Below are 25,574 nucleotides of genomic sequence, written 5' to 3' on the forward strand. Positions count from 1 at the left end.
CAAATTTGGAGATCCAAATTAAGCATGGATCTCCAAATCCAACTTGAAATTTCAAATCAGTCAAACTTGGGTGGCAATTCTGACAACTCTTCTAAAACCCACTATTGAGTCCTGATCTTTTGTAGTATTCTGGTTTGGGTCTGAGCTTTGATTTGATGCTGCTTTTCTTTTATTTCTTCTCCTTAAACTCAGAGCTGATTCAAACCAACAGCTCAGAATAGATGGTACAGCCCTTCCTTAGACCTGACCATTTCTGAATTCAAGTATGATGAATACAGTTTTGGATGTTCACCTACAAAGAAAACAAGAAGCAAACAAATGCCTCCTTGCTCATGGGAAGTGGAGTATTACAGAGGAAGCTAGACTACAGGCTTTGTCCCAGGCATTAAATCATTTTTCATGCAGGGACATTCAGCTATATGATTTATAATCATAAATGAACAAATAGGTCTGAATCAATGAGAATAACCTACAAGTTGACTCACCATGTCAGCAATTGATTCAATGGGACAATTTGGATTAATCAATAGGATTTACTCCCTTGTTGTTATGTGCCTTCAGGTTGCTTTGATCTTTCTAACTCAGGTATTATTGAACATTTCTTTCTGAAATGGTAATCATTTAAAAAAAATACTTTGCCAATTCATGCAGATAAAGCCCACCATTAGTATACCCACATCCAAACTGAGGATTGCTAGCTATGCAAAGTAGTGGAAGATTACCTTACATCTCAGGTGGATGCAACGGTCAGGAGCACTTGTTATCAGCTTCGGCTGATACGCCAGCTGCGACCCTACCTGGGCCGGGGGGACCTTGAAACGGTGGTACATGCTCTGGTAACCTCTCGGCTGGATTTCTGTAATGTGTTCTACATGGGGCAACTCTTGTACCAAACCCGGAAGCTTCAATTAGTGCAGAATATGGCAGCAAGGCTGGTCACTGGTAGCTCCAGGACCAGCCATATAACACCTATTTTGCAAGATCTACATTGGCTGCCCATTCGCTTCTGGGCGCAATACAAGGTGTTGGTTATTACCTATAAAGCCCTAAATGGCTTGGGCCCAGGGTACTTGGAGGACCGCCTCTCCCCATATAATCCGCCCCGCATTCTTAGATCGGTCGGGAAGCAATTGCTAAGGGTTCCCAAGACGAGATATATCTTGTCTTCTCAAAGGGCATTTTCTGTCTCGGCCCCGCAGACCTGGAACTCCCTTCCTGACAACCTCCGCTCTGTCACCTCCCTTGACCAGTTCAGGAAGGAACTTAAGACCTATCTCTTCCAACAAGCTTTCCCCCATGTGTCTTGACATCTGTTTTCTCTCCCGTTATACAGTTGCTAATCGGCTAGTTTGTTTCTCTGGTTTTATTTTTGGAAATTGCAAATGTTTTTTATGATGTTTTTAACTTGGTATGTTTTATATTGTATTCATGTTCGATGTATCCATGTTGTAACCCGCTTTGATCTTTGGAAAAGTGGGCTAGAAATAAACTGTATTATTATTATTATTATTATTATTATTATTGTTGTTGTTGTTGTTGTTGTTGTATCCACTTTTGCTGTGGAAGCATAGACTGCTGTACAGTGCTTTTATTCAGGTTGTTGGTATATGGGCTTTCCGTAAGGGAGGTTTATTGTAACAACAGTACAATTTGTCAAGGAAAGGAAGAGTATTCACATGGGGTGATGGGAACATAGGAAAGAATGGAGATTATCATCTGTGTATATCTACAGTGTTATAAAAATAAAGTGTAATAATAATAATAATAATAATAATAATAATAATAATAATAATAATCTACAAGTGAAAAGATCTAGTAGTTGTTGTGTGCCTTCAAGTAATTTCCAGCTTATGGTGTGGTGGGATCTCCTTCCTTGGAGGTCTTTAAACAGAGGCTGGATGGCCATCTGTCAAGGATGCTTTGACTGAGAATTCCTGCATGGAAGAGGGTTGAACTGGATGGCCCTTGTGGTCTCTTCCAACTGTACAGTTCTATGATTCTATGAATCCTAATACAAATCTATCACAGGGTTTTCTTGGCAAAAAAATATTCAGAGCAAGTTTGCCTTTGCCTTCCTCTAAAGCTGAGAAGGTGTGGCCTGAGAAGCTCACCCAGCAGAGTTCCATGGCCAAGATGGGATTTGGACCCTAGTCTCTCATGTTATAGTTCAACATTCAAACCCCAACACCATGCTGGCTCTCAAGGATTTGCTTTACAGTATGCTATTTCTCCCACATATTTAAACTGGGCACATTGATTCATTGCAAAGTATGGGAGTGTCTCCTGCACATCAGTCACCCCATGGAAAGGAGTGAGTGAATAGCTACATAATCCTGCTACATATGCAAGTAGAAATGAGTGTGATAATGTCCAGAAGCCCAGGATCAGTTCATAATAATGCATAGACATATAAAAAGATATGCATAGAAAAACCTAGAAAATGGACAACCATATGCACAGTGATCATCAGATTAGGACAACAGATACAACAGATCCTTGCTTCCACCACCATTAAAACTACTGTATAGTAAAATCCCAAGCACAGAGGACTAGTTCTCAAAGCATGTGATGCAACCATGCTGATGAAGGTAAGTAAGTTTGAGTCTGCTCGATGTCTGGATTTGACACCACTTGGAAACCATATGTATGCTGGTTTGGGTCCCATGTAGAAGAAAGGGAGACTGAATATTTCAAACTATTAGTATAATTACAACCAAGATTTGCCAAGTTCATCAGGAAGTAACATCACCATATAGAAGAAAGATACTCCTGTACCATAGTGCATTTTTTTCCGCATACAGAGCATCTTACCTTTGGGTGAGATGTGTCTCCAAGTGATTGTCGGGTCTGGTCTACCTGTAGCAATGCAGGTGAGACTGACATTACCACCTTCATTTATGGAAATGTCTGATGAGATCTCAACAATCTTGGGAGGTACTGCAACAACATAAAAGAGAAGATGACCATTAGCTAGTTAAACTGGGACAATATTCCTGTTTCTGAAAGCTCTTAATAATAGATAATTCACTGTTGGTTTTCTAAGCAACAACAAAACCAAAAGATGTCCAACAGACTGTTAGTGGATATGATCTAGCCCCCAAAGTAATATTAGCAACATTTGCAAGTGTCACCAAATTTGAGCCCAGAATCAGCAGCACCTATCTCCTAGTTTCATGCATAATGCTTGAACAGGTATCCCACATTTAAACATCTCTCTCTCTCTCTCTCTTTTACAAGTTTATATTATTGCCTAGCCACGCCAAATCATGTGTGGTCAATAAACACTGTGAAGCCATTTGGGTTGGGTGTATTGATTTTATTATACAGTTTACTCACACACCACAAGATTAAGTGAAAAAGCAAGGTATTCTTCCATCCTCCCCCAAACTATTGTCTGCAGAACCCCATTCTAAAATTCTGGAAAGCAAAGTGAAAGCCACACTCAAAGCAATTGGGAAGAATAAAGAATAAATCACCAGGAACAGATGACATAGCAATAGAACTACTACAACCCACATAGACAGATTCAAGTATAGTTCTAACTAAAATCTGCTGAACAAATGTGGGAAACAAATCAGTGACCCACAGTTTAGAACTGATTAATATGCATTCCTATACACAAGAGAAAGAGAGAGAGAGAGAGAGAGAGAGAGAGAGAAGATTGAAGTATTTACAGTACCATTGCACTAATTTCCCATGCAGACAAAGTCATGCTCAAAATCCAGCAGCCAAGACTTCAACCATACTTGGAGTGAGAAAACTCAGAGGTGCAAGCTGGATTCAGGAAAGGAAGAGGCCCTAGGGATCACACTGGAAACATACGATGGATACTGGAGTGCACCAGGGAATTCCAGAAGAAAACCTTCCTGTGGCTTATTGACCTTCAGCTGCTTAGATCATGAAAAGCTACAGCTTGCTCTTAGAGGAATGGGAATGCCACAACATCTGATCAGTCACACCATAAGAAGGCATGAGTCATTCACTGGCCACAATATTCTGGGCTGTCCCTGGAGTATTCTGTTCCCTAACTCCCTCTGTTACCTGTTCTTTTCCCACTGTAATGATGGGGCAGTTGTCTTCCCACACAATCCCCATTCCTCACCTCATACCACCACTGAGGGTACAACAAGAAACCCAGCCAAATTATCAACACTGGGTGTTTTGACCTCAAAGCAAGTTGCAGCAGCAGTGTGTAGTGGCTCTCAGGGTCTATGTGACAAGACAAGTAGACCATTGTCGCTGCGGAGAGAGGAGGCTGATTTGGGGTGAAGTGGGTGGCTGATTCAGGTCCTCACATTGTGAAGACAGTCTACACACTATCTAGGTTTTGGCCTTGCATCTTGTAAACAGGACATAGCAAGCCCAGGGAGGGATTTGGTGAAGGAATGAAGCCTGAGATCCTACATCAAGAAGAGATGGAAAGTCTATTCTATTGAAGTTACAGCTTGCCTTATAAGTCAATGTTACAATGCACAGTGTCACTACATGAGAAACTGTGACTCCAGAATTTTGAACACAATATGACCATTCTGTGTCAAACAAAAACATCAAACTGCTTCTGTAGACGAACTTGTGCACGTCTAAGACACCACCAGGAGGATTCCAGCTGGTATTTTTTCTCTCCACTATTTTCTAAGGAAGGAAAAGGTATTTTGAATAAATCCCAGGAAGACAAAGAACAGCCGAAGCCTTGGAGCACCAACCTTGGCAGAACAAGGATCTCCCTTCCTCGACCTGCCCATCTGCCCCTCCTTCTCTAGATTACTCCCCAACTTGCCCTCCCATGTGTCAGCTCCTGGTGGAGATGTGAACTGTTCCAAGGGAGCGAGCTGAATGCAAAGCAACTGCAGTGGCCTTGCATGCAGTGCTTCTGACGTGCAGATAAGTAATTTATTGATCCGTAAAGCACTCCAAGACGCTCAGGAAAGGATTATGTCATGCCAACGCTGTGCAATAAAATAAAAAATGATGGACTTTTTGTGAACGCGAGGGTGATTTAGGGTTTGTAGCTGGAAGTGTAGTTAAAGTACATTTTAAGTGGAAATCAAGGTAGGTAATGAATTACTCCATGTCCGGAAGGGCTGCTGGGAGTTGGGTCCCCCCCCACTGGTTTCTGACTCAAGAGCTAATATTCTAACTGTACGCTAGAGGACAACAGAGGATCAGGCTCAAAGAAACAGATTGGGCCTTTGAGGTTAGGTGCGAGAAATAGTTCCAAAGCACATTCTGTGTGTAGCTGTGCCTATGCAGTTTTAGCCAATATAGGGCACACCAAAGGAGGAGTAATATATCATTTTACTGTATCAGCAAAGTATATACAAACTGTCTATACGTGTAAAGATGCCACCTAAGACTGCATGTGCTAATAAACTTCTTTCCCATGAGATTCATCAAGTAAAGAGTCTGCACACTGAAATTTGGGATGTAGCTTTGGGCAAATACAAGGGAGGGCAGCTTGAGGACTGAAACAGTAAAGCACATCTGTCATGGGGAATTTGATGGATTCTCATTGATCTGGCAAGCACATGAGGCAATAACAAGTCTTTCAAGTTTTACTAAAGTGTGAGATGGATTTGCATAGAGCAGATCAGAGAATGATGAGAATAATTGAGCAGAAAGTGGTTATTCCTTTCATTCCTTTGCCTTGGCTTGCCTTGGCTGCCTAATTATCTTAGTTTAAGTGGCATGGTAATATATCTGCAATGCCGAGTTTCTAATTAAAAAGCAAAAGCTTGCATTTCAGATTGCTGACAATTTTTAGTTAAAGCACAATGTGTTTTACAAGTGGAACTTGTGGCATTACTGAGTGCATTTGAACTTTTCCTAGGATTTCAACTACAGTACACTGGTCCTCATAAACTGGCTATCATGTTACATACTGCAGCACTTCAGTTCAAGTGTGCGTATGGTCCTGCTGCTGTGAAATCAAAGCCCTAGTGATCTGTCTAAGAGGCCAGTGTGATGTAATGGTTTGAACATTGGGCTATGACTATGGAGACCAGGGTTCAAATCCCTGCTTGACCATGGGCAAGTCATACTCTCTCAGCCTCAGAAAATCCTGTGATAGGTTCACTTTAGAGTCACCACTTCTTCATGTCATTACACATGTCTCAGTTTTCATCGGTAAAATGTTGGAGGGTATGATATTGTCATATCACAAAAACCTATATTGAAGAACCTTTTTGATATACTGTATGTTATCAAGACCTTGATCAAAATCAGTAACAATCGTACTGATGTAGAAGAGGCAACTTGAAGTTATGAGTTCTGTTAATGCAAACTATGGAGTCAAGAAGCACTTGATCTTCTGGACTTAGTCGCCTAGAATCCAACAAAATTGAAATTGCTACTCCCCATCCCACCAAAAAATAATAATTAAAAAAAATCTACAACATAAGTGATATTATCCCTAAGGGCAGTAATCCTTAGAGCCCCCTTAAAGATGAAGATGAACACAGCAAAATATTATTAGACCTAGTTGAATAGTAAAAAAGAATAAGGTCCCAAGCACCTGGGCCTGCTTTTTAAATGTGTCTCTATCCATCCACAAGATAGTAGGACCTTGGTCAGGCTAGGAGAAGTAAGCTTGGAGCTATTTGAAATCTAGATGTTCCAATCTGGCCCTAACTGACTGAGGGACACATGCTGCACTCCTGACACACTATCCCTTGGAAAAGAGATGGGAGATGTGTGGCCCTCCAGATGTTGCATTACATCTTGGCATTTATTACTATTGGCTATGCATGATAGGGTTGGTAGGAGTTTCAGATCAACATCTGGAAGGACTCATGTCCTCCATTGTGCCCCAAGAGCTCCTGCTTGCTGTCAGGGTAAGACAAAGGAAGTATGAGAGAATCAGATAACAAATGTTATGAGTGTCAGTGTTAACCTGCCCAAATTTTGAGATCTTCAAGTCAAGACTTTTTCTCGCTCCCACCACCATCACAGGGATGTATTGGTGAGGACATAGGAGAGAGCCTTTCTGGTAGCTGCTCCCAGGCTGTAGAATTCCTTCCTGCTGGAGGTCTGGTTGGCCCCCTCTCTGCTCTTTTTCCATCAGCAGGCAAAGAAGGACTTTGGCTTATAATTCATGTGCTGGAAAAGAATTTTAATGGGGTTCTATTTTTTTCATGTTTTAAATGTATTTCATACTGTTTCATCTTTGTGTGTTTAATAAAAGTGTCTGTTAAATTATTATTTTTAATTTCTTTAATTTGTTTTAGCTGGAGGTAGGCCACCTTGGGTCCATGCACTGAGAAAGACGAAATTAAATAAATTAAATAAATCAATAAATGTATTAGAAAGAAAGGCCACCTTTAACCTTCTCTCCTTCCTTTCCTGGTAGTAAACCTACATCAGTCTTAAAACATAAGCCAGTATGTCCTGAACTCTCAGCCCCACTGATGAAAATTTGCACCCCCGTCTCCCCAAAATTAATCAACTAAATTTCCAAAATGAACCATTTCAAGGTTACAGTGTTAATTGCTACAGTTTGCATCGAAAGGAAAATAAATGTTGGGAAAATGTGCTTAAAGGCCTTATCATAAGAGATATTCATATATTTAATTTAACAAGCAAAAGAATTTAAGAGCAGCCCACATGTCCTTTAGCATTATGGGAATGGAATTACTTTTCAAAGATACAAGTGGGGTATTGAAGGGAGAGAAGAAGAGGGAGACACAGCTCCATTATGTTTAGGCCCAGCAGCTGATGAAATGCCTTCCTTTCATCCCAACTGCCACTGCCCTGGTCACAGAGGGAGAGAAGAAAAGGTGGGCCAAGCTCCACTGTGCCCAGGCTCAGAAGCAGATAAAAGGCCCTCTGTCCATCCAACTGCCGCTGCCCTGGCCTCGGAAGGAGAGAAGAAGAGGCAGCCACAGCTCTATCATGTTTAGGCTCAGCAGCCGAGGAAAGGCCCTCCCTCCTCTTCCATCCCAACTGCCACTGTCCTAGCTTCAGAAGGAGAGAAAAATAGGCAAGCACAGATCCACAATGCCTATGTCTGTAAGAAGAAGATGACAGGCCCTCCTCCACCCCATTTACCATTGCCCTGGCCTCAGAAGGGGAGAAAAAGAGGCACTTATACTCCCACTATGCCTAAGCCCATAATGAAAGGTCCTCTTTCCATTCCAACCACTACCATCCTGGCCTTGGAGGGACAGAAAACTGGCAGTATCTGCTCGGACTTGATCCTTTTCCCCACTGCCATCCCCTTTTCCTTGTGCATGTCTTTTTCAATTCTAAATCTGAAGGCAGAGAGCAATCAAACCAACAGTAGTAAACTTCTCATGTTAAAGCACCATGTACACCGATGTCACTATATAATAAACACATAAATCACCCTAAACTATTTTGCACCCACGTTCTCAGTAAAACCACCCATAATCTCAAAAGAATGCCTCCTTTATTTTACATCCATTTTTTGACATCCTCTGAAGGTTTGAAAGATCCAGCTGGAATGAGTGACAGAAGGTTTCGTGACAAATGTATTTAAGTTCCCCTTTTCTCCTGTCTCCTGATCTTGGCTTGAAAAGTTGCTTTGGAAATGTCAGCAGCGATAATCAATTAATTATGATGAACTGGCCATCAGTGGGTTCCTAGTTGCACCTATTTGAGATGGAAAACTTGAAAAGGTTTGCATCAATCAGTGTCAGGGATGGAGAAGGAACAATGACATCAGGCCAACACAAGAAGGAAACGAGGCTGACAGAGGCAAAGTCTGCCATTAGTTACCCTTTTAATTTAAACCCACACACCTAGAATTTAACACGACAGTTATTATATGCTAATTATGTGTTTGAATAATTAATCAAATGAATTATTTAAAGTGCCTTTCCTGCACTGTAACAGGTATAAGAGGAGTTGTTGAGTGCTTCCCTCCCCCCCCTTTTTTTTTTTACTACACAAGGGGATGAAAGGTTTAATAAATAAGAGATAATAAATATATGCTAGTGATTGTTTAGTGTTCAGCTGTGATCTTTTCCCTGCTACATCAAAATATTGTTATTAAGAGGTTCGCATTTTTGGACCAGAATAGAAAAAGGCAGGCAGGTAGAGGCAGTGATTGTTCTGTAGTTGAAAGGGAAAGCATGGATGGAGTCCCTCCCCAATTGAAGGTGGGAGTGAAGGGAAGAGAGAAAATAAATAAATTCAGGCCTCCCTGGCCTGCTCTGGGAATTTGTACCTGCCTTACGATCCTTGTTCTTGCCACATTTCTCTTGCTTGGTAGTGATTTAACATGGCAGCACCATTGCCGGCTGTTCCACTGACACAAGTAGAGATTTCCCCAGAGCAGGACCTGTTCTTTTGCAGATCTCATTTATTTTGCCATGAAGATTATAGTAAAGAGGAAGGAAGGAAGGAAGGAAGGAAGGAAGGAAGGAAGGAAGGAAGTTCTTACATTTTTCAAGACTGCATCATTCCTTTATGTGAGCTTAGCAGAATGTGGAACTACCTTTGCCTTGCACCATTCAGTTCTGTGGAATCAACCTGAAACTTGAGAAATGAAAGCCCATGTGGTGTAGTAGTCTGACTATTGGACTATGGCTGTGGAACAGCAAGGTGTGAATCCCTACTCAGTCATGGAAATCCACCGGGTGACATTGGGCAAGTCACACTCTCTCAGCCTCAGAAGAAGGCAATGGAAACCCCCCTCCCCACAACAAAACCCTGTGATAGGTTTGCCTTAGGGATACCATTAGACAGAAATGGCTTGAAGGTGCACAACAGCAAGAGGCCCCAGGCTCAATTTGTTTGTTAGTTTGTTTCATTTTTATGCTGCCTTTCTCCCAGAAAGGGACCCAAAGTGGCTCACAAGATAACACAGTTTTCACTGCTTCCAGTTAAAAGTGATGGACAACAAGTGAGGAAGTGATTGCTTAAGGGTTTGGATACATTCTGCCAGCTTCTACTTACCATCTTGACATAAAGTGAGCTGTGATCCGTCATGTAGTACAGTCAAAGGCTGTACACTGATTTAGATTACCAGAGATGTGAGTGCCATCTTCCACCAACATAACCACTCCTGCTTCTCTCTCTGCTCATCTGCCATCTTCGCAGAAGTAGGGGAAAGGTGGAATTTTTACCAGAAACAACTTGTGTAGCCATTTGTCTCATTTCATGTGGGCACCTGGGGGAAGGCTTCAAACTATGAACCTGGGATCTAGAGAGGGCTTCAAAAAGTTACTTTTGGACTACAACTCCAAGAATCCAGCAGTCAGCCTGACTACTGACTGGGAGATTCTGGGAAGTATAAGTAAGTTTTCAAAGCTGTGTATATAGATCAACATTATGTTCCTCCTTCCAGTGATTTCATGCATATCTGAATAGTTTTGGGGAATTTCCTGCTCTAGTGTCACCTCTGATAGCTGGTTTGAGGGTTTGCTTGTTGCATTTTCCCATAAATCCAGTGACAATATCCAAGAACCTGCTGTTAGCTTGGTGAGAGCCAGCATGGTGTAGAGGTCTAAGCATTGGACTAGAACTCTGGAGACCAGGGTTTGAATCCTGGCTTGGCCATGGATGCCCACTGAGGGACCTTGGGCAATTCATAGGAGTTTATTACACTGAGTTTATCCCATGCAGAAACAGGATTTAAAATGGGAAAATCCCAATTTAGCAGGATCTTTCTGAGATGATGTCGGGAGAGGGACGTCCTGTAAATGTGGGATTGTTTTCAGACGACATCAGGAGCACTGAGCATTAATCCAAGATTAACCTGCACAGAAAGTGGACAAAATCGGCCACTTTTTACTTTCTGGATTTTCCAGGATTTTTCCAGGATTTAAATCCCGTTTCTGCATGGGAGTTGGGTACTTTGCCTCCTGTACGATAAACTCCATACTCTCTTAGCCTTAGAGCACGACATGGCAACCCCCCTCTGAAGAAACATGGCAAGAAAACTCTATGATACTTAGGATCACCACAAGTTGGAAATGACTTGCAGGAACACAACAATAGCAACAAAAAAATTTCTAGTTTTGGACTATAAACAAAAAGACAGAATATGCAGGTTTGACCCTCTCCCCAACTCTCTCTCTCTCTCACTCACACACACACACACATTGAACAGTCAAGACTGAAGGGTGATTCAGACTGTTGTTACTTTGTCAAGAAGGTTAATAACAGCATCATTTGGGGGGTGGGGACTGCAGCAAAAGAAATAGTGTGGCAGCGATGGGAAGGTGCTGGCTGCAAATCAATAACTCAGGAAGCGCCATGCTGATGGTAACAAACAACCTTTATGAAAGACCGTTGCAATATCCTGCAGCAAGAGGCTATTAAACTGCTACTCAGACACTGCAGTGCTAGATTGTCACTGGAGAATACCACTGGGATGTTTTCTACACAAAAACAGCATAAAACATGCATATATCTGCCGAGCAGACGCCTCTGTCAGATTAAGGAAAACAACAAATATAAAGCCCCTGAAGAGAAACAGGGAGAAGTACGGTATAATGTTTTGCATCTGATGTTGAACCATTGCTTGGCAGTTTTCTGGCTTCTTGTTCAAAACAGTTATTAGCATGTGGGTTTTGACATCAGTTGTTGACTGTGTAGGGATTTGTGTTTTTTTCAAACAAAGGTCAAGAGTTCCAGTGTCTCTAGCCAATAGATCAAATAAGAAGGCACTGAAGAAAGGAAGTAAATTTGTAGGCAGCTATGCAGCTGGATGAGCAGGAACTAAAATTAGATCCACCATTTCAAAAGCCTTGTTTGTATTTATTGAGCTGTTTGCTTATACTAATCATAGTAATGCCCCATTCTTACTTTGAGAAGTTCAGAGTGTTTTGCTACATACGATCTCTGTCCAAGCACTAAACACAATTGCATTCCCCTAATTTCATTGATGTCACAGCGTCAGGTACTCTAAAACCATTCACTAGGCCTGAATTCAAGGCAAGGAACTAGGGAAACAAAACAATTTTTATACAAATCTATTCACACTGATTTGCTGCCCATAATTATGGAGGTCTGAGAATCTTATTTTTGCTTTGCATCAGAACACTCTTTATGCTTTGTGTTTCTTTGTGTTTTGAGTAAAAACACACTGCTCAATGTGAAATGACAATGAAGAAGACAGACAAGCATAATCAATTGGCATTCATAGAGTATACCTTATGGATTTGAAGAACACTAACACAGTCACTCATGCTCAAGAAGACAGACTATCTGGGCATGCTAAGACAGCCTGTTGACATGTCACAGAACCCATGAGACTTCTCACCCTCAAGGTAAGAACAAGGAAAGGAGCATATTTTCACCCCATTGAGGTTTTCATAATTTGCATAAAATGTCTGTGCAGAAGTGATGTACATTCCATTTCTGCAGCACAAGAGGCAGTGTAGCATAGTGGTTTAAGTACTGGACTATGGCTCGAGACCAGGGTTCAAATCCTTGTTTGGCCATGTAAACCCACTGGGTGACCCTAGGGGATTAACACTCTCTGAACCTCAGAGGATTGTAGTGGCAGTCCCCCTTGGAAGAAACTTGCCAAGAAAACCCCATGATTTGTTACTCATGTGAAGTCGAAGGCTTTCATGGCTGGCATCCATAGTTTTTTGTGCGTTGTTCGGGCTATGTGGCCATGTTCTAGAAGAGTTTCTTCCTGACGTTTTGCCAGCATCTGTGGCTGGTATCTTCAGAGAATGCTTGCCTGGAAAAAGTGGGGGTATATAGGCTCACACAGTACACACACACACACACACACACACACACACACACTTTTTTTCCCAGGCAAGCATTCTCTGAAGATGCCAGCCATAGATGCTGGCGAAACATCAGGAAGAAACTCTTCTAGAACATGGCCACATAGCCCGAAAAACCCACAAAAACCTATGTTATTCATGTCTTAGGGTCACCATGAGTTGGAAAGACTTGAAATCACACAGCAACAACACACACGAAAAAAATTAAAAAGTTTAAATGTTGAAGAGCAAGAATTACAAATCTTCAAAGACCTCCTGATGCAAATACTTCAAGAAATGAAAGAATATTCAAATTTAATTTATTTCTTAAGACAAAGGAGCAGTTTGTTTTTACCTGAGTCTATCTGGAAACGTAAGAGTCTGCTCCTTCCGTTTCCCTGACCCTGCTGAGTCAACTGAGTACAAACTGTGATTGCACTTTGAAATCAGTTTGCAGCAAGTGAAGTAAGCAGAAGACCAAGGGGGAAGAGGAGAGAGAAACTGGGATATTTTAAAAGCTGCTGCAAAAGTAGGATGAAAGAGGATTAATCATGCTGTCGCAGCCAAATCAAGACAAGTAGCGGGTATAGATGTTTGACAGGGAGAGGAGGTAGGGAACAAATTATGCTCCAGAGAGTCATTCCAAAGAAGGGCCAGCCATATGTTTCCACACATGCACAGATGCAATTTTCATGCCATTGCTCTTGCCCTGGCCATGTTGCCTCCTTTCATGAGGATTGCAGAAGAGGGGCTGGGCCCTGAGATCTAGTAATGCTATAAACAACCCATCAGGATGCTTCCCGGTTGTAAACATCATGTCTCATTCTTAAGCAAGAAATAGGAACCAGTCAATCAATCATCTTCACCTTAAAATGCTTAGACATTTTCTGCTGCTGTCACATCCCCCCCGATCATGTAAATCATGTAAATTGCACAAATTGTATAAAACGGTAATATCGGCTGCCTTGCGTCATATTATGCAACTTCCATCCACAATTCTATTTAATTTTATCAAACCTCGGGTTCTTTATGACCTCAAACAGTGGGTAAAGCCTTTAAACATATGAAGGTGAAATGAAATTCTCACCCATTTGTACACGGGCTACATTTCTCTACTGTATCTTTAGTTGTTGTGTAAGAAATGCATGGAGGTTAGGGGAGAGGTGACAACTGTAATTCAACATTCAGATAAATAAGGATGGACATAATAAAAGTTTATAAAATAATGCATGCTATGGAGAAAAAGACATAATAGAAGTTTATAAAATAATGCATGATATGGAGAACGTGGATTGGATGGGAGTTAGCCTCCCTTTTTTGTACTCCTGAAACACAGGGTCATTCAATGAAGCTCAGTGATGGGAGAACATATTTCAACATACATATTTAGATCTGTTTTTCTGGTGTGATGATGGAAGAGAAGAATGTAGATTAATGTACAAATGGGAAAGAACAGATGTTCAGAGTAAAAGTGACGAGGATTGGAGACAGACTCATTCACAGTCTAGAAACAGGGTGCTCCATGCAACCCTAGCCTGTACATCACTATGAGTTGCATTTTTAAAAAGGTAATCTGTGAAAACTTCCTCTCTACTTCTCGCCAGTTTTTTTTCTACTGATGAAAAAAAAATCATTGGATTTGACAGCATTGACAAAAAGCCTGTCATTTTACACCTCCAGAGACATACTGAAGGAAGAAATGCATCTCCACCTCAAGAATTCACACATTTCTGTGGCTTATGGGGTATTTTTCAGGGAATAAAATGTTCACAAAACAATTCCAGATTTTAAAATGGGAACAGCTAAAAGGTACACAATTTTAAAAATGCACAAACATGCTTCTGTTATTGCTGGGGGGCATACAAAAATTAGGAAAAAAATTATTAGATCACAGACACTTTGCTCAAGCCTCACCTGGAATATTGTGTCCAATTCTGGACACCACAATTCAAGAATGATGTGGACAAGATGGAGCATGTCCAGAAGAGGGCAAACAAAATGGTGAAGGGTCTAGAAACCAGGCCTTACGAGGAGCAACATAGAAAGCTGAGTATGTTTGGCATGGAGAAGAGAGGTTTAAGTGGTGATGTGATTGCCCTGCTTAAGTATTTGAAGGGATGTCATATTGAGGATGGAGGAAGCTGGCTTTCTGCTGCTCCAGAGAATAGGACCTGGAGCAATGGATGCAAACTACAGGAAAAGATTCCACCTCAACATTAGGAAGAACTTCCTGGCAGTAAGAGTTGTTCAACAGTGGAACACACTCCTTCAGAGATTAGTGGAGGCTCCTTATTTGGAGGCTTTTAAACAGAGGTTGGATGGCCATCAGCTGGGAGTGCTTTGATTGTGAATTCCTGCATGGCAGGGGGGTTGGACTAGATGGGATAATATAAGGGGCTTTTTGGTTATGTATGTAGCAAAAGGAAGAACAAGAAAATGGTAGGGCTACTGTGTGGAGAAGATGGCAAAATGATAACAGGGGTCAGATAAAGGCAGAATTACTGAACACCTTCTTCACCTTGGTCTTCTCCCAAAAGAAGAATGCTCAACCTGAGGGAAACAAAGCAGATGATGCAGTAGGGGAAATGTAGCACAGAACAAGCAAAGTACAAGAACACTTGGCTACTTTAAATGAATGCAAGTCCCCAGGGGCATCCGAACTAAATCCAAAGATATTAAAAGAACTGGCAGAAGTAATCTCAAAACTACTGTCAATAATGTTTGTTAATTCCTGGAGAAGAGGAGAGGTTCCAGGAGACCAGAGGATGGCAAATATTTTTTTTTCCATTTTCAAAACAAAACAAAACAAAATAAAAATGGGGGAGGCAATGGCAAGCCTCCTCAGAACAAATCTTGCCAAGAAAACCCCATGACAGGTTTATTGAGGGTCGCCATAGGTTGGAAATAACTTGAAGGCACACAACAACAACAACAACAACAACAACAACTTCTACCAACACAGTTTAATATTTAAAAAATACATTTTTTTTTTTCAAAATTTGTGCCTGTTGAAGTTTCCCATCCTTATTTAACCAAGTGATGCTCTGCTAGGTCTTGAGTTTTCTCTCATTGCATTTCTGCCTTGAAATGTTATCCTATTGAGGATGGGTGGATGGAGGCTAGTAAGATTGGGCCCATAGAGACAGGCCAAAATAAAGCTGCTTTGGGTCACTTTGGAGGTAGGCTGTTTAAATGACACATGCATCTTAAGAGGCCAGAAGCTGCGCCAAAGCTGCACTCCAGTCCTTAGGATTGAAGCATGGCTTTGGCGCAGCTTCCAGCCTCTTAGGATACATGTATCATTTAAACAGCATACTTCCAAAGTGACCCAAAGCAGCTTTATTTTGGCCTGTCTGTATGGGCCCAGATTAATGCCAAAACAGCACCACTGCCATCCCCACTATGCTTTGTAATAAGCATTAGACCTGTGAGCACTGTGTGGAATATTTGAGCTGATCAGCAGAAACAGCTTGAAAATCCTGGAAATGAAGGGGACATACGTTGCAGCCTTAATAGGCAATTAATAAATAACTAATAGAAATTGCTCTCCCTAAAATGAGGCCTAATGAGATGTGTCATATGTTGCAGAGATGTGTCTAAATGATTTTCCAAAACAAATAGCCTCTCTTGTTGCGGCAACAGAATTTCCTCTCTATGCTGGAGGACATGAAATTATTTACATGCACCTCGACGGCAAGTTATAGGATAAAGCATCATTGTAATTCATTGCTGCATGAGGAAGGAGGGGAAAGGAGGGGATATTTTTTAATCATGCATTAGTAAAGTATTTGTAATGTACTGCTACACCACAGAGTGTAACTGGCACTCTAAGCAATGCTTTAACAAAGCCCCAAGCTGGGATCTGACACTGATCTGTCTTACACCAGGCATTTCGACTGACGTCACAAGTGTTCGTTACTAACCCTAGAACACTTCAGGCTTCCAAATGTTAAAATAAATTGGATGATGCTGTATAAATCAAACAAAAAAAGGGAATTCATTTCAAATCTCTGTTTAAGACACTTGCAGAAATATTTACGTTCATAACAAACTGTGTTATTGTTTGATATTTAAACCTCTGCAGGTTGCCTTGGAGGTTGCAAGGCAGATGCTGTATGAATAACTAAGTCACCTGTCTGAGGAAATTATTTCCTCTGCCAGTATCTCCAGAGGAATCTGCTGAGCTTCGTATTATTATATTGCTTCAGGAGTAGTTATGATTCAGATCCAGAGTAGAATCCCTCACCCATATGCCCCAGAGATTATAGGGAATTGATTAGGATTGTGGGTTGAATGGGATGACGACACAAAATGTACACAGCCAAACAGATTCCACTCATTGACAACGTCAGTGAAGGCAAGTGAAGGCACTTCTAAAGTGCCCTTAAGACATGCAGATATGGGTTATGGCCCTATCACATCTGCACCAAACACAGAAAAAATTCATAGACCCTTGAATAAACTCTGTCTCACAAGTCCTCAACAGTGCAACCCATAGATAGACGAATATATCATTCTGTATCTGAACCTTCCAATAAATGGTACTGGATCCATCAGCTTAATTCCTTGATCAATATTGCTGCAAATCTACCACTTGGCATTTCAGTTTAAGTTCTTCCTAGCCTCAGTTCTAACAGTACAATATAGCTATAGTGCACAGGTTGCTACCACTGTTATTCTTTGGACACTGTTAGAGAATTGAAGCAGCATTCTGAACTTATTAAAAGAATCTGTCTGAGAAGTCGTTTGGGATGCTTCTCATGGACCTTGGATATTTGAGTCTTCAGATGAGTCCAAGACAGTATATAACAGCTGCTTGACCCAAGTGTTTGTGTGTGTGTGTGGTGGGGGGAGGTAAGGGTAGTCCCTTGAAATGAATGTCTAGTCATATGGGGCAGTGCTCATCTCCGTTACTAAGCCAAAGAGCCAGCATTGTCCAAGGACTACTATGGTGGTCATGTGGCCAGCACAACTGCACTGAATGCTGCTATTTTCTCCCTGAGAAGTAGTACCTATCTACTTGTATTTGCATGCTTTCTAACTGATAGGTTGCCAGAAGCTGGGACTCACCCCATCATGCAGCACTTGGGCCTCGAACTGCCAACCTTCTGATTTTCCGATCATCAGAATTGGTGTCTTAACCACTAAGCCACTGCACCCCTGACATACATTCACTGATGTTGTCAAATATTAGGGGTTGAACCAAGAACCTTATGCATGCAAGACATCAGTGAACAATGGCTCTTCCCATAATCCAGTGAGTGTTTTCTTTTCCAGAAGGGTGGGTAAAGATGCTGTTGAAATGCAACTCCCACTAGCTCTGGCTAGCATAAGGAAAGGGAAAAAATTCTAAGAATTGCAGTTCAACAAAAATTTGGGAGTACTGCACTGTGTCCAGCCGTATTTTACCTATCACATGTTACTATTAAACAGCACAGAATGAAACAGGTGATTTTTGTTCATACAGTCATATTTTAATGCAATCGTTACTTATTGGCTGGAGAATATGTATTTACATACCATAATGATATAATGATTATCAGTTTTCTGCAGCTCTGGGAAACCATTTTTTAAAACATTTAATCATTAAGCAGGCTTAATAGACAGCGCTTTGGCAAAGAAATGACTGCGGAAGTTCCCTAGCCAGCCCTTTCAATTTAAACATCCCAGAAAGAAAATAATCTGACTGCCAATAATTTGTGATTTTTAAGATTCTCAGCTGCTTGAAAGAAGGGAGGATGAGAGATGTGTGTGTGTGATATTCAGTGGAAACCCACCTGGAATACTGGAAAGTCTGTGAGGATCAAATGGACAGGTGTTTGCATAGATCTGAGAAGATACCCCTGTCTTCAAGGCCTGAGTCCAACACTCAAAAATATTAAAATCATTTTGCAAATAACCTTGAAAATTAAAAAGCCTTCTTCCACCTTGCCAAAAAAAGAGAGAGAAATAACTTCAAATAATGTTTGAAATTGTTCTATATCTATTTTATTTGTTGTTTATTAATCAATTAATTAGTAATTATGACTATTCCTATAACATTGGATCTCAGGGTAGTATACAAACAAAATAAATTCAAACACATTTTTAAAATGCAGTAGGCCTTTGGTATCTGTTGCAGTTTGGTTCCAACAGTGGGCCCTTGGTATCTGTTGGGGTTTGGATTCATGTGGATTAAACAACTCTATGGACGCTTAAGTCCAATTAAATGCAATGGAAGAAAAATGGTGTCAACTTACATGAAATTGCAAAATCACGGTTTGCTTTTAGACATTTATATACAGCTGGCCTTCCACATTTGCTGCTTTAACTTTTGCAGATTTGATTATTTGTGGTTTTGATGTTCTCTCCAGGAATCTCTAGGTCCTCTAGCACAACTCTGCCAGAAGTTGACCATAAAATTGTGCTGGAGGACCTAGAAGTTCCTAGAGAAAACACTTCTCTAGGCATTTGTAGGAAATCTAGCATGATTCTATGATCAACTTCTGGGAGATGTTAACCACAGAGTTGCACTGGAGGAGCTGGGGATGCCTAGAGAGATGTTCTCTTAAGTAAAAAGAATAGTGTGTTTTTATTTGCAGTTTTCCCTCATTCATAGGGGTCCTTTACCCCTAACACCAGTAAATGTGGAGGGACCACTGTATGTTTTGAATGCTTTCAAGCAGTGACATACTGGGGGATGGTGTCACTCGGTGTGTCTGGAGGGATATAGTGGGTAGGGCAAACTTCCTTGGCCACTAGATGTCCATTTGGGCTCCAGCATGGCTGCAATAATGCCAAAGCCCAAACAGAAGGAACTGCCCCCACCAGCAGCCAGCAAAGATGGACGGAAGGCCTTCATCTACTTCTGGGCCTGGGCATGCTGAAGCTGTGCCTGCCCCTTCTTTTCTCCCTCCAAGGCCTGGGCAGCAGCAGTTGGGGTGAAGGGAGAGCCTTACATCTTCTTTTGGGCTTAGGCATGATGGAGCTATGTGTGCCTCTTCTTGTCTTGTTGTTGTTGTTGTTGTTGTTGTTTTTTACTGTATTCTTATATAAATAATTATGCAATCCACTTTTGTGGAGTGATGTGCATAAAGGTTTTGTTAATTAACAGAAAATGTCTCTGTGTGTGAACCTTGCCATTCATCAGACTCTTGCACCCACCATTATTCTGAACATTTGTCAGAGACAGATGTATGATAGCTTCACAAATGGGGTTTTTCCTACACCACTGGGCTAGGATCCTGGCCAATCTCCAGATGCTCCCAAGAAAAGAAAATATGGTTTGCCAGATTACCCATGTGTCAGTCTGCTTGGGAGGAATGGGAAGCTTATGCAAAGACTTGTTTAGATCAGGACCCAGCTGAGAACCAGTTACCAAGAGAGCCAGTGTGGCATAGTGTTTTGAGCATTGGACTACAACCTCAGTGACCAGGCTTTGAATCCCCGATTGGCCAAGGAAGCCCATTGGATGACCTTGGGAAAAACCACACTGTCTCAGCTTAGAAGAAGGCAGATACACACACCCTGAACAAATTGTGCTAAGAAACCCCTGTGATAGTTTTGCCTTAGGATCGTTGTCAGAAATGACATGAAGGCATACAACAAAGTTACCAACTTTGCAAACGTACAAATATAAAAGTTCTAGGTGTGAAAAATTTTCACATGTTTCATTCTCTTCAACACTATAAATTGGACTGGAGAGGGGGAAGCAGTTTGAGGGGGCACAATTCTTATTTGGGGGCAATGCCTTCATCTTGCCCATACTTTATAGCTACACCTGGTTGCCACAGGCAATAGAATTATACACTGTGTAAGACAACTGTTGGGGGGAGGGGCAGGAAAGAAGAAGAATAACAGTTATAACATGAATGGTATCAAGACTACCCAAGCGTATCTGCACCAAGGGTCGGAGACTGCTGAGAATGGGAGGCGCTTTTCAACACATTTGAAAGTGAGGCATTGAAAATAAAGTGAGAAATTTCCAGTCGGCCTGACTTATCATCTCTCCAACCAACTTTTGTTGCACCCTTCACTGTGGAACTGAAGTATTGTTGACAGCTGCTCAGAGTTATGCACAAGGCAGCTCTGCCAGCATTCAAAGCGATAAGAACTCCTACCCAGCCCCGCTTCTGTATCACAAGGGTGTGGTACTTCCCGTCTGTGTCTGTTTTATCCTGCCAGTCCTTGGAGCTGACAGTGGCTCTGTTAATCCCCTTGTGAAATGTCGCTGTGTGGGAACGGGTGGAGAGGGGTGAGAGAGAAAGAGAGAAAGTTTGAACATGACTTCTTGTTAATACAAAGCTTGTCAAACCCATCACCTAGAAATGCTGAATATCTTTATTAGATTCCTTTATCTCCCCCCGAGATTGGAGGGACAAGACTGGCTGATTCTCTACGGAGATGTCATCATCCAGAAACTAATTAAGGGCTGAGGAGGAACTAGGGCGTCGCACACTCTGGAGAACAAAATGTATTAGCAACCGAAGTCAACGCAGATATTACAAGTGAACTTCAGATCGGAAAGGGCAAGCTGGGAATTTGACAATAACTCTCTGCTTGCCCACCCCTCCTGTCTGCTCCCCACCTTCCCCCTCCCCTCCGATGCCTTGTTTTGCCTGAGGGGCTAAGCAGTCCATGGGGATTTTTGACAATTTTCAGAGCATTTCAGCAAACAGCTCGCAATCCGTTTGCGGGTGGAAAGAACAAAGGAACATTTGACCATCACTTTTGTAAAACTAAACCACATAACAAACAGATCATCATAGCACACAGGTCTTCGTAGACTGCACTATTCCAGAATACAAGTAGGGGAGATATATTATATATGGCTCTTAGTGTGTGCGTGTGTGTATACACAGTAGGCTTATGGTATCTACTGGTGTTTGATTCTAGGACCACAGTCTTGTAGATACCACAGTCCATGGATATTCAAGTCTCACTACATATAATGGATAGTAAAATGGTGTTCTTTATATAAAATGGCAAAATCAAGCTTTGGTTTTTTGTAATTTATGGATTTTTGGAATATTTTCAAACTGTGAATCCTTGAATCCATGGATATGGAGGGCCAACTGGATATAAAAATGCTTCCTATACCATGTCAGAGCAAAGTCTTGGCCACAACTCCTTTGCCTGACATGACGATTTTCAATGTGCAGTGAGCAATTTTCTGTCTGACACCTGAAGCAACAGAGACTGTTAAGAGCTGGACCATAGCCTCTGCTGATGCTGATGGACAGAACAGGTGAGCAATTAGGACATATCCAATGCAAGACAGTCTTTCTGAGCATCTTGAAATGGCCACCTTCTCACAGGGAATCAAGTTTGTTTGGGTCACAGAAGGTGGTGAGTAACATATTTAGTATCTACCTGACAAAAGAACTATGTGGAACTGACCTCCCACTCTCATCACCCTGAACATGATGTTCAGTCTCCTCTCATTCTGGAAACTAAACAGGATTGGGTCTGAGCAAGATTTGGATGGAAAGCCACCCAAGTATACCAGACAGAGCTAGGACTGCTGCTAGTCATAGTTGTGGGCTATGTGGGTCTGACTCAATATAATTCAGCTTCCTATATTCCTATCTTCTCTGTTCATTCCCAGAATCATCACCCTTCAGTAGATATACACAGACGGCTCCTAAATCCTTTATTGTTTCTCCCAGGAAAACAACAGGAACTTTTGGATGGGTTAACTACTCCCAATCTAATGAAGTGTTCTGTTGTTTTCCCCATCTCTTTCCTACCTCTTAAACCATTAAATAAGCATAAGTTGCCTGCCATTTACTTTAAAAATATCACAGGAATCAAAGAGGGATAGTCACTAAATGGCACATAGCATGTCTCACAGTGGAACTGTACTTAAAGGAAAAGATGGCTGCTGTTATGAGATCAATATCTTCTTTATTTTTATGCTTTTCCTGCTGGGAACCACATTATCGCATGGTAATATTTCCAGTGCTATTGTTCACAGATTCTTACAGGAATTGGTAGCCAACTGTTGACTGCAGTCTATTGCTGTTCTTTAATTTAAACAACAACACAAAAGTGAGGGTGGGAGACAGAAATAACACCAGCATTAGTTTCTCTTCTTTTGATAGTTGTCCCCATTTCCTAAATTTAATACACTTTTTTGCATGAATTTCTTCTAAAGTGATCATTTCCGTATCCATTTTTACAAATGCTAAATACAATGAATTTTTGTCTCATTTCCTTACTGCGCCCATGTTTCTCAACAGGTTTGTACTTGCAGATATAAATGCAACACATCTATTGGAAGATAGTATTCAGGCACATTGTTTATGAAATCCAACTAAAATCAAGATTAAGAACAAGAATAATAAATTAGAATAAAGCATTTGAATTACGAATGTCTGGATAAGGGATGTCCAAGACATACAAGAATGGCGAGGGGGGATGTCTCAGTACAAGTTTCATCAAAAGAATCATAAAAGGCCAGACAAGAGCCTGTTGATGGTATACTTTTGACAGCAGCTGAAGATGTACATGAACTTATCTGGAGATGGGGGATATCAGTGTGGAGGGGAATGGCAAGAGATAGTGTTTTTCACCTCAGTAGACCAACAACTTTGGTGCTCCTTTCCACCAGCTTTAGCCAGCTGTGCATGCAGCTTTCTCTGTGCTTGATCACTGTTATCAAAGGAGTCTGAAGACATATGATATCAGATGTTCCTCAGCTGTGTGTGTATCTGTTGATGTCTTATTTACAGCACTGCCGGGGAGGATGGAGGTCACTCTGGACAGTCTTGAGAAATGCTTCCTTGAATGCTTCTTAATGAAGGATGCCCTTCCCTCCTCCCCTCCATTGTGAAGTTATTTCCCTTGCTCACTCTCTCCCCCCTTCTGTAACAGAGCAATACTGCAGAGACCCAGCCGAAGGGCTTATTATCCCTGGGCAGACACAGCAGAGGAAAGCCAGTGTCTAGGCAGCATAATGAGACCTTTGATTGACAGGGAATAAATTGATTAATCTCAGGCTATTATACTCTTTCCATCACTATTCTTCAAACATGCAGCCACCGTCTTTTATAAAAGAGGTGCAGATATGGTATAATAGCTTCAGTGATCACTGGATTAAGGTGGAGAAAAGATGAAAAGGAACTACCACGTATATAGGTAAAGGAAACTTGTATTGGAAAGTGTATGACCTATAAAGGAAAGTATAAGCCTTGAGTCCCCAAAGTGGGATATAATGAAGTGACTGATTGATTGATTGACTATAGGCACCCGATACTGAATCACATCTTAGTATTATTGGCAATGATCGGCAATGGCCCTCAAGGTTTCAGACATCTTATACAGCAAGCTTTTGCTTATACTTTTTGCCTTGAGTCCCAAAAGTGGGATATAATGAAGTGATTGATTGATTGATTGATTGATTGATTGAATATAGGCACCCTATATTGAATCATACCATACATTCATCTTAGTATTATTGGCAATGACCAGTATTAGTATTATTGGCAAGATTTCAGACATCTTATACTTTCAAGCTTTTGCACGCTCCACAACCTCAGTAAATGTTTGGTTAATGTCCATACCCCCTACAAAGCTAATATCACATTTCTAATTTTAAAACCACCAGTTGAACTACATACATCAACTGAACTTTTAAAAATAAGCATTTACCGCAGTGCATAAAATATCTAAATTGAGCAATTAGATGCTAATTTATTTAGGGGGGAAATGTAAACTACTGTAAATTGTATTTTTTTCCTCCTCTTGATTAAATAATGAGACTACTATCTATGCAACACTACAGCCTACTACTACTTCTTGAGACACACAGGGAGCTGGCTGAGTCAGCCAAGGACACAAACCATTGTGAAGTCGAAGGCTTTCGTGGCTGGCATCTCTCTGAAGATGCCAGCCACAGATGTTGGCGAAACATCAGAAATAAACACTTCTAGAACATGGCCACTTAGCCCGAAAACCCCATAAAAATGACACAAACAATTCTTTGTCACACACCCAAAAATCTCCATCTCACACCTCCTGGGGTCAGGAACCTATACAATACAGACATGCCAAGGACTGAACCAAGGATACTTTGCATAGAAGCATGCGCTAAAGTATTTCATTCTTCCCTTGAGCAAGTTCAGCAATTTCTCAGATTAGGAGTTCAGTTCAGTCTACAGGCTAGAGTTGAAAACAGGTAGGGTTATTTTTCTGTTGGTTTATTCTAGCTAATGCTTATTATTCACCGTTTGTACAAAAGGTGGCTATGTTTGGTGTCAGGCATTTATTTGTTCAATGTTCTAGTATGAAATTAGAAGTGACAAGGTGTTTTCTGGAGATGCTTGTCAGAAAAATGAGATCATCTTAACTTGCGCTCATTAAGGCTTATCAATGAAAATGTTTGCTTAAAAGATGTCCATGTCAGTCTGACAGCTGCAAAATGCTACAGTTTAGAGTATCTGGGCTGTTGTGACATAGAATATATTTGCATGATAGCTAGCAATCACAGAAACTGTGGAAGTTTCCTTGGAAAACATAAGAAGAGAGGATACAGGAGGAAACAGTTCAGTAATATACCCTACAAGACGGATCTTCCTGTATCTGTTTCACCGCTGATGCTTGATGTTTCAGCCCCTGTTATTGCAAACGTTTTTATTCAAATATTGGTGTTAGACAGTCATTCACAAGGCTGAGCAAAATATTAGTAGAATGTCTAGTAAAAATTTTCATTCCAAATTAACAGACTGAGTATGCGCATGCATCTTATTTGGTCATTCCATTGTTCCCTCTTGGGTTTTTAGAGTTACGTCTTATCAGCCATCACATCCTCTGTTTGCTTGTTCCTGGTTATTAGGGAGAATATTATTATTATTATTATTATTATTATTATTATTATTATTATTATTATTATTATTGATACTATTTCCT

At 41.1% G+C, this 25,574-nt stretch overlaps 1 protein-coding gene across 6 annotated transcripts in view; it reads right to left on the reverse strand.

Annotated features, from left to right (window-relative positions):
* Window positions 1-25,574, reverse strand: part of NTM (neurotrimin) — a 1,011,020-nt gene that overhangs the window by 136,198 nt on the left and 849,248 nt on the right. For all 6 annotated transcript variants that reach the window (XM_042475314.1, XM_042475321.1, XM_042475318.1 and 3 more), the window contains one exon: window positions 2,812-2,937. In XM_042475314.1, the coding sequence (XP_042331248.1) occupies window positions 2,812-2,937 (126 nt within the window). The remainder of the gene's footprint in view (window positions 1-2,811; window positions 2,938-25,574) is intronic.

This window comes from Sceloporus undulatus, chromosome 6 (assembly GCF_019175285.1).
Source record: "Sceloporus undulatus isolate JIND9_A2432 ecotype Alabama chromosome 6, SceUnd_v1.1, whole genome shotgun sequence".
Classification (NCBI taxonomy): domain Eukaryota; kingdom Metazoa; phylum Chordata; class Lepidosauria; order Squamata; family Phrynosomatidae; genus Sceloporus; species Sceloporus undulatus.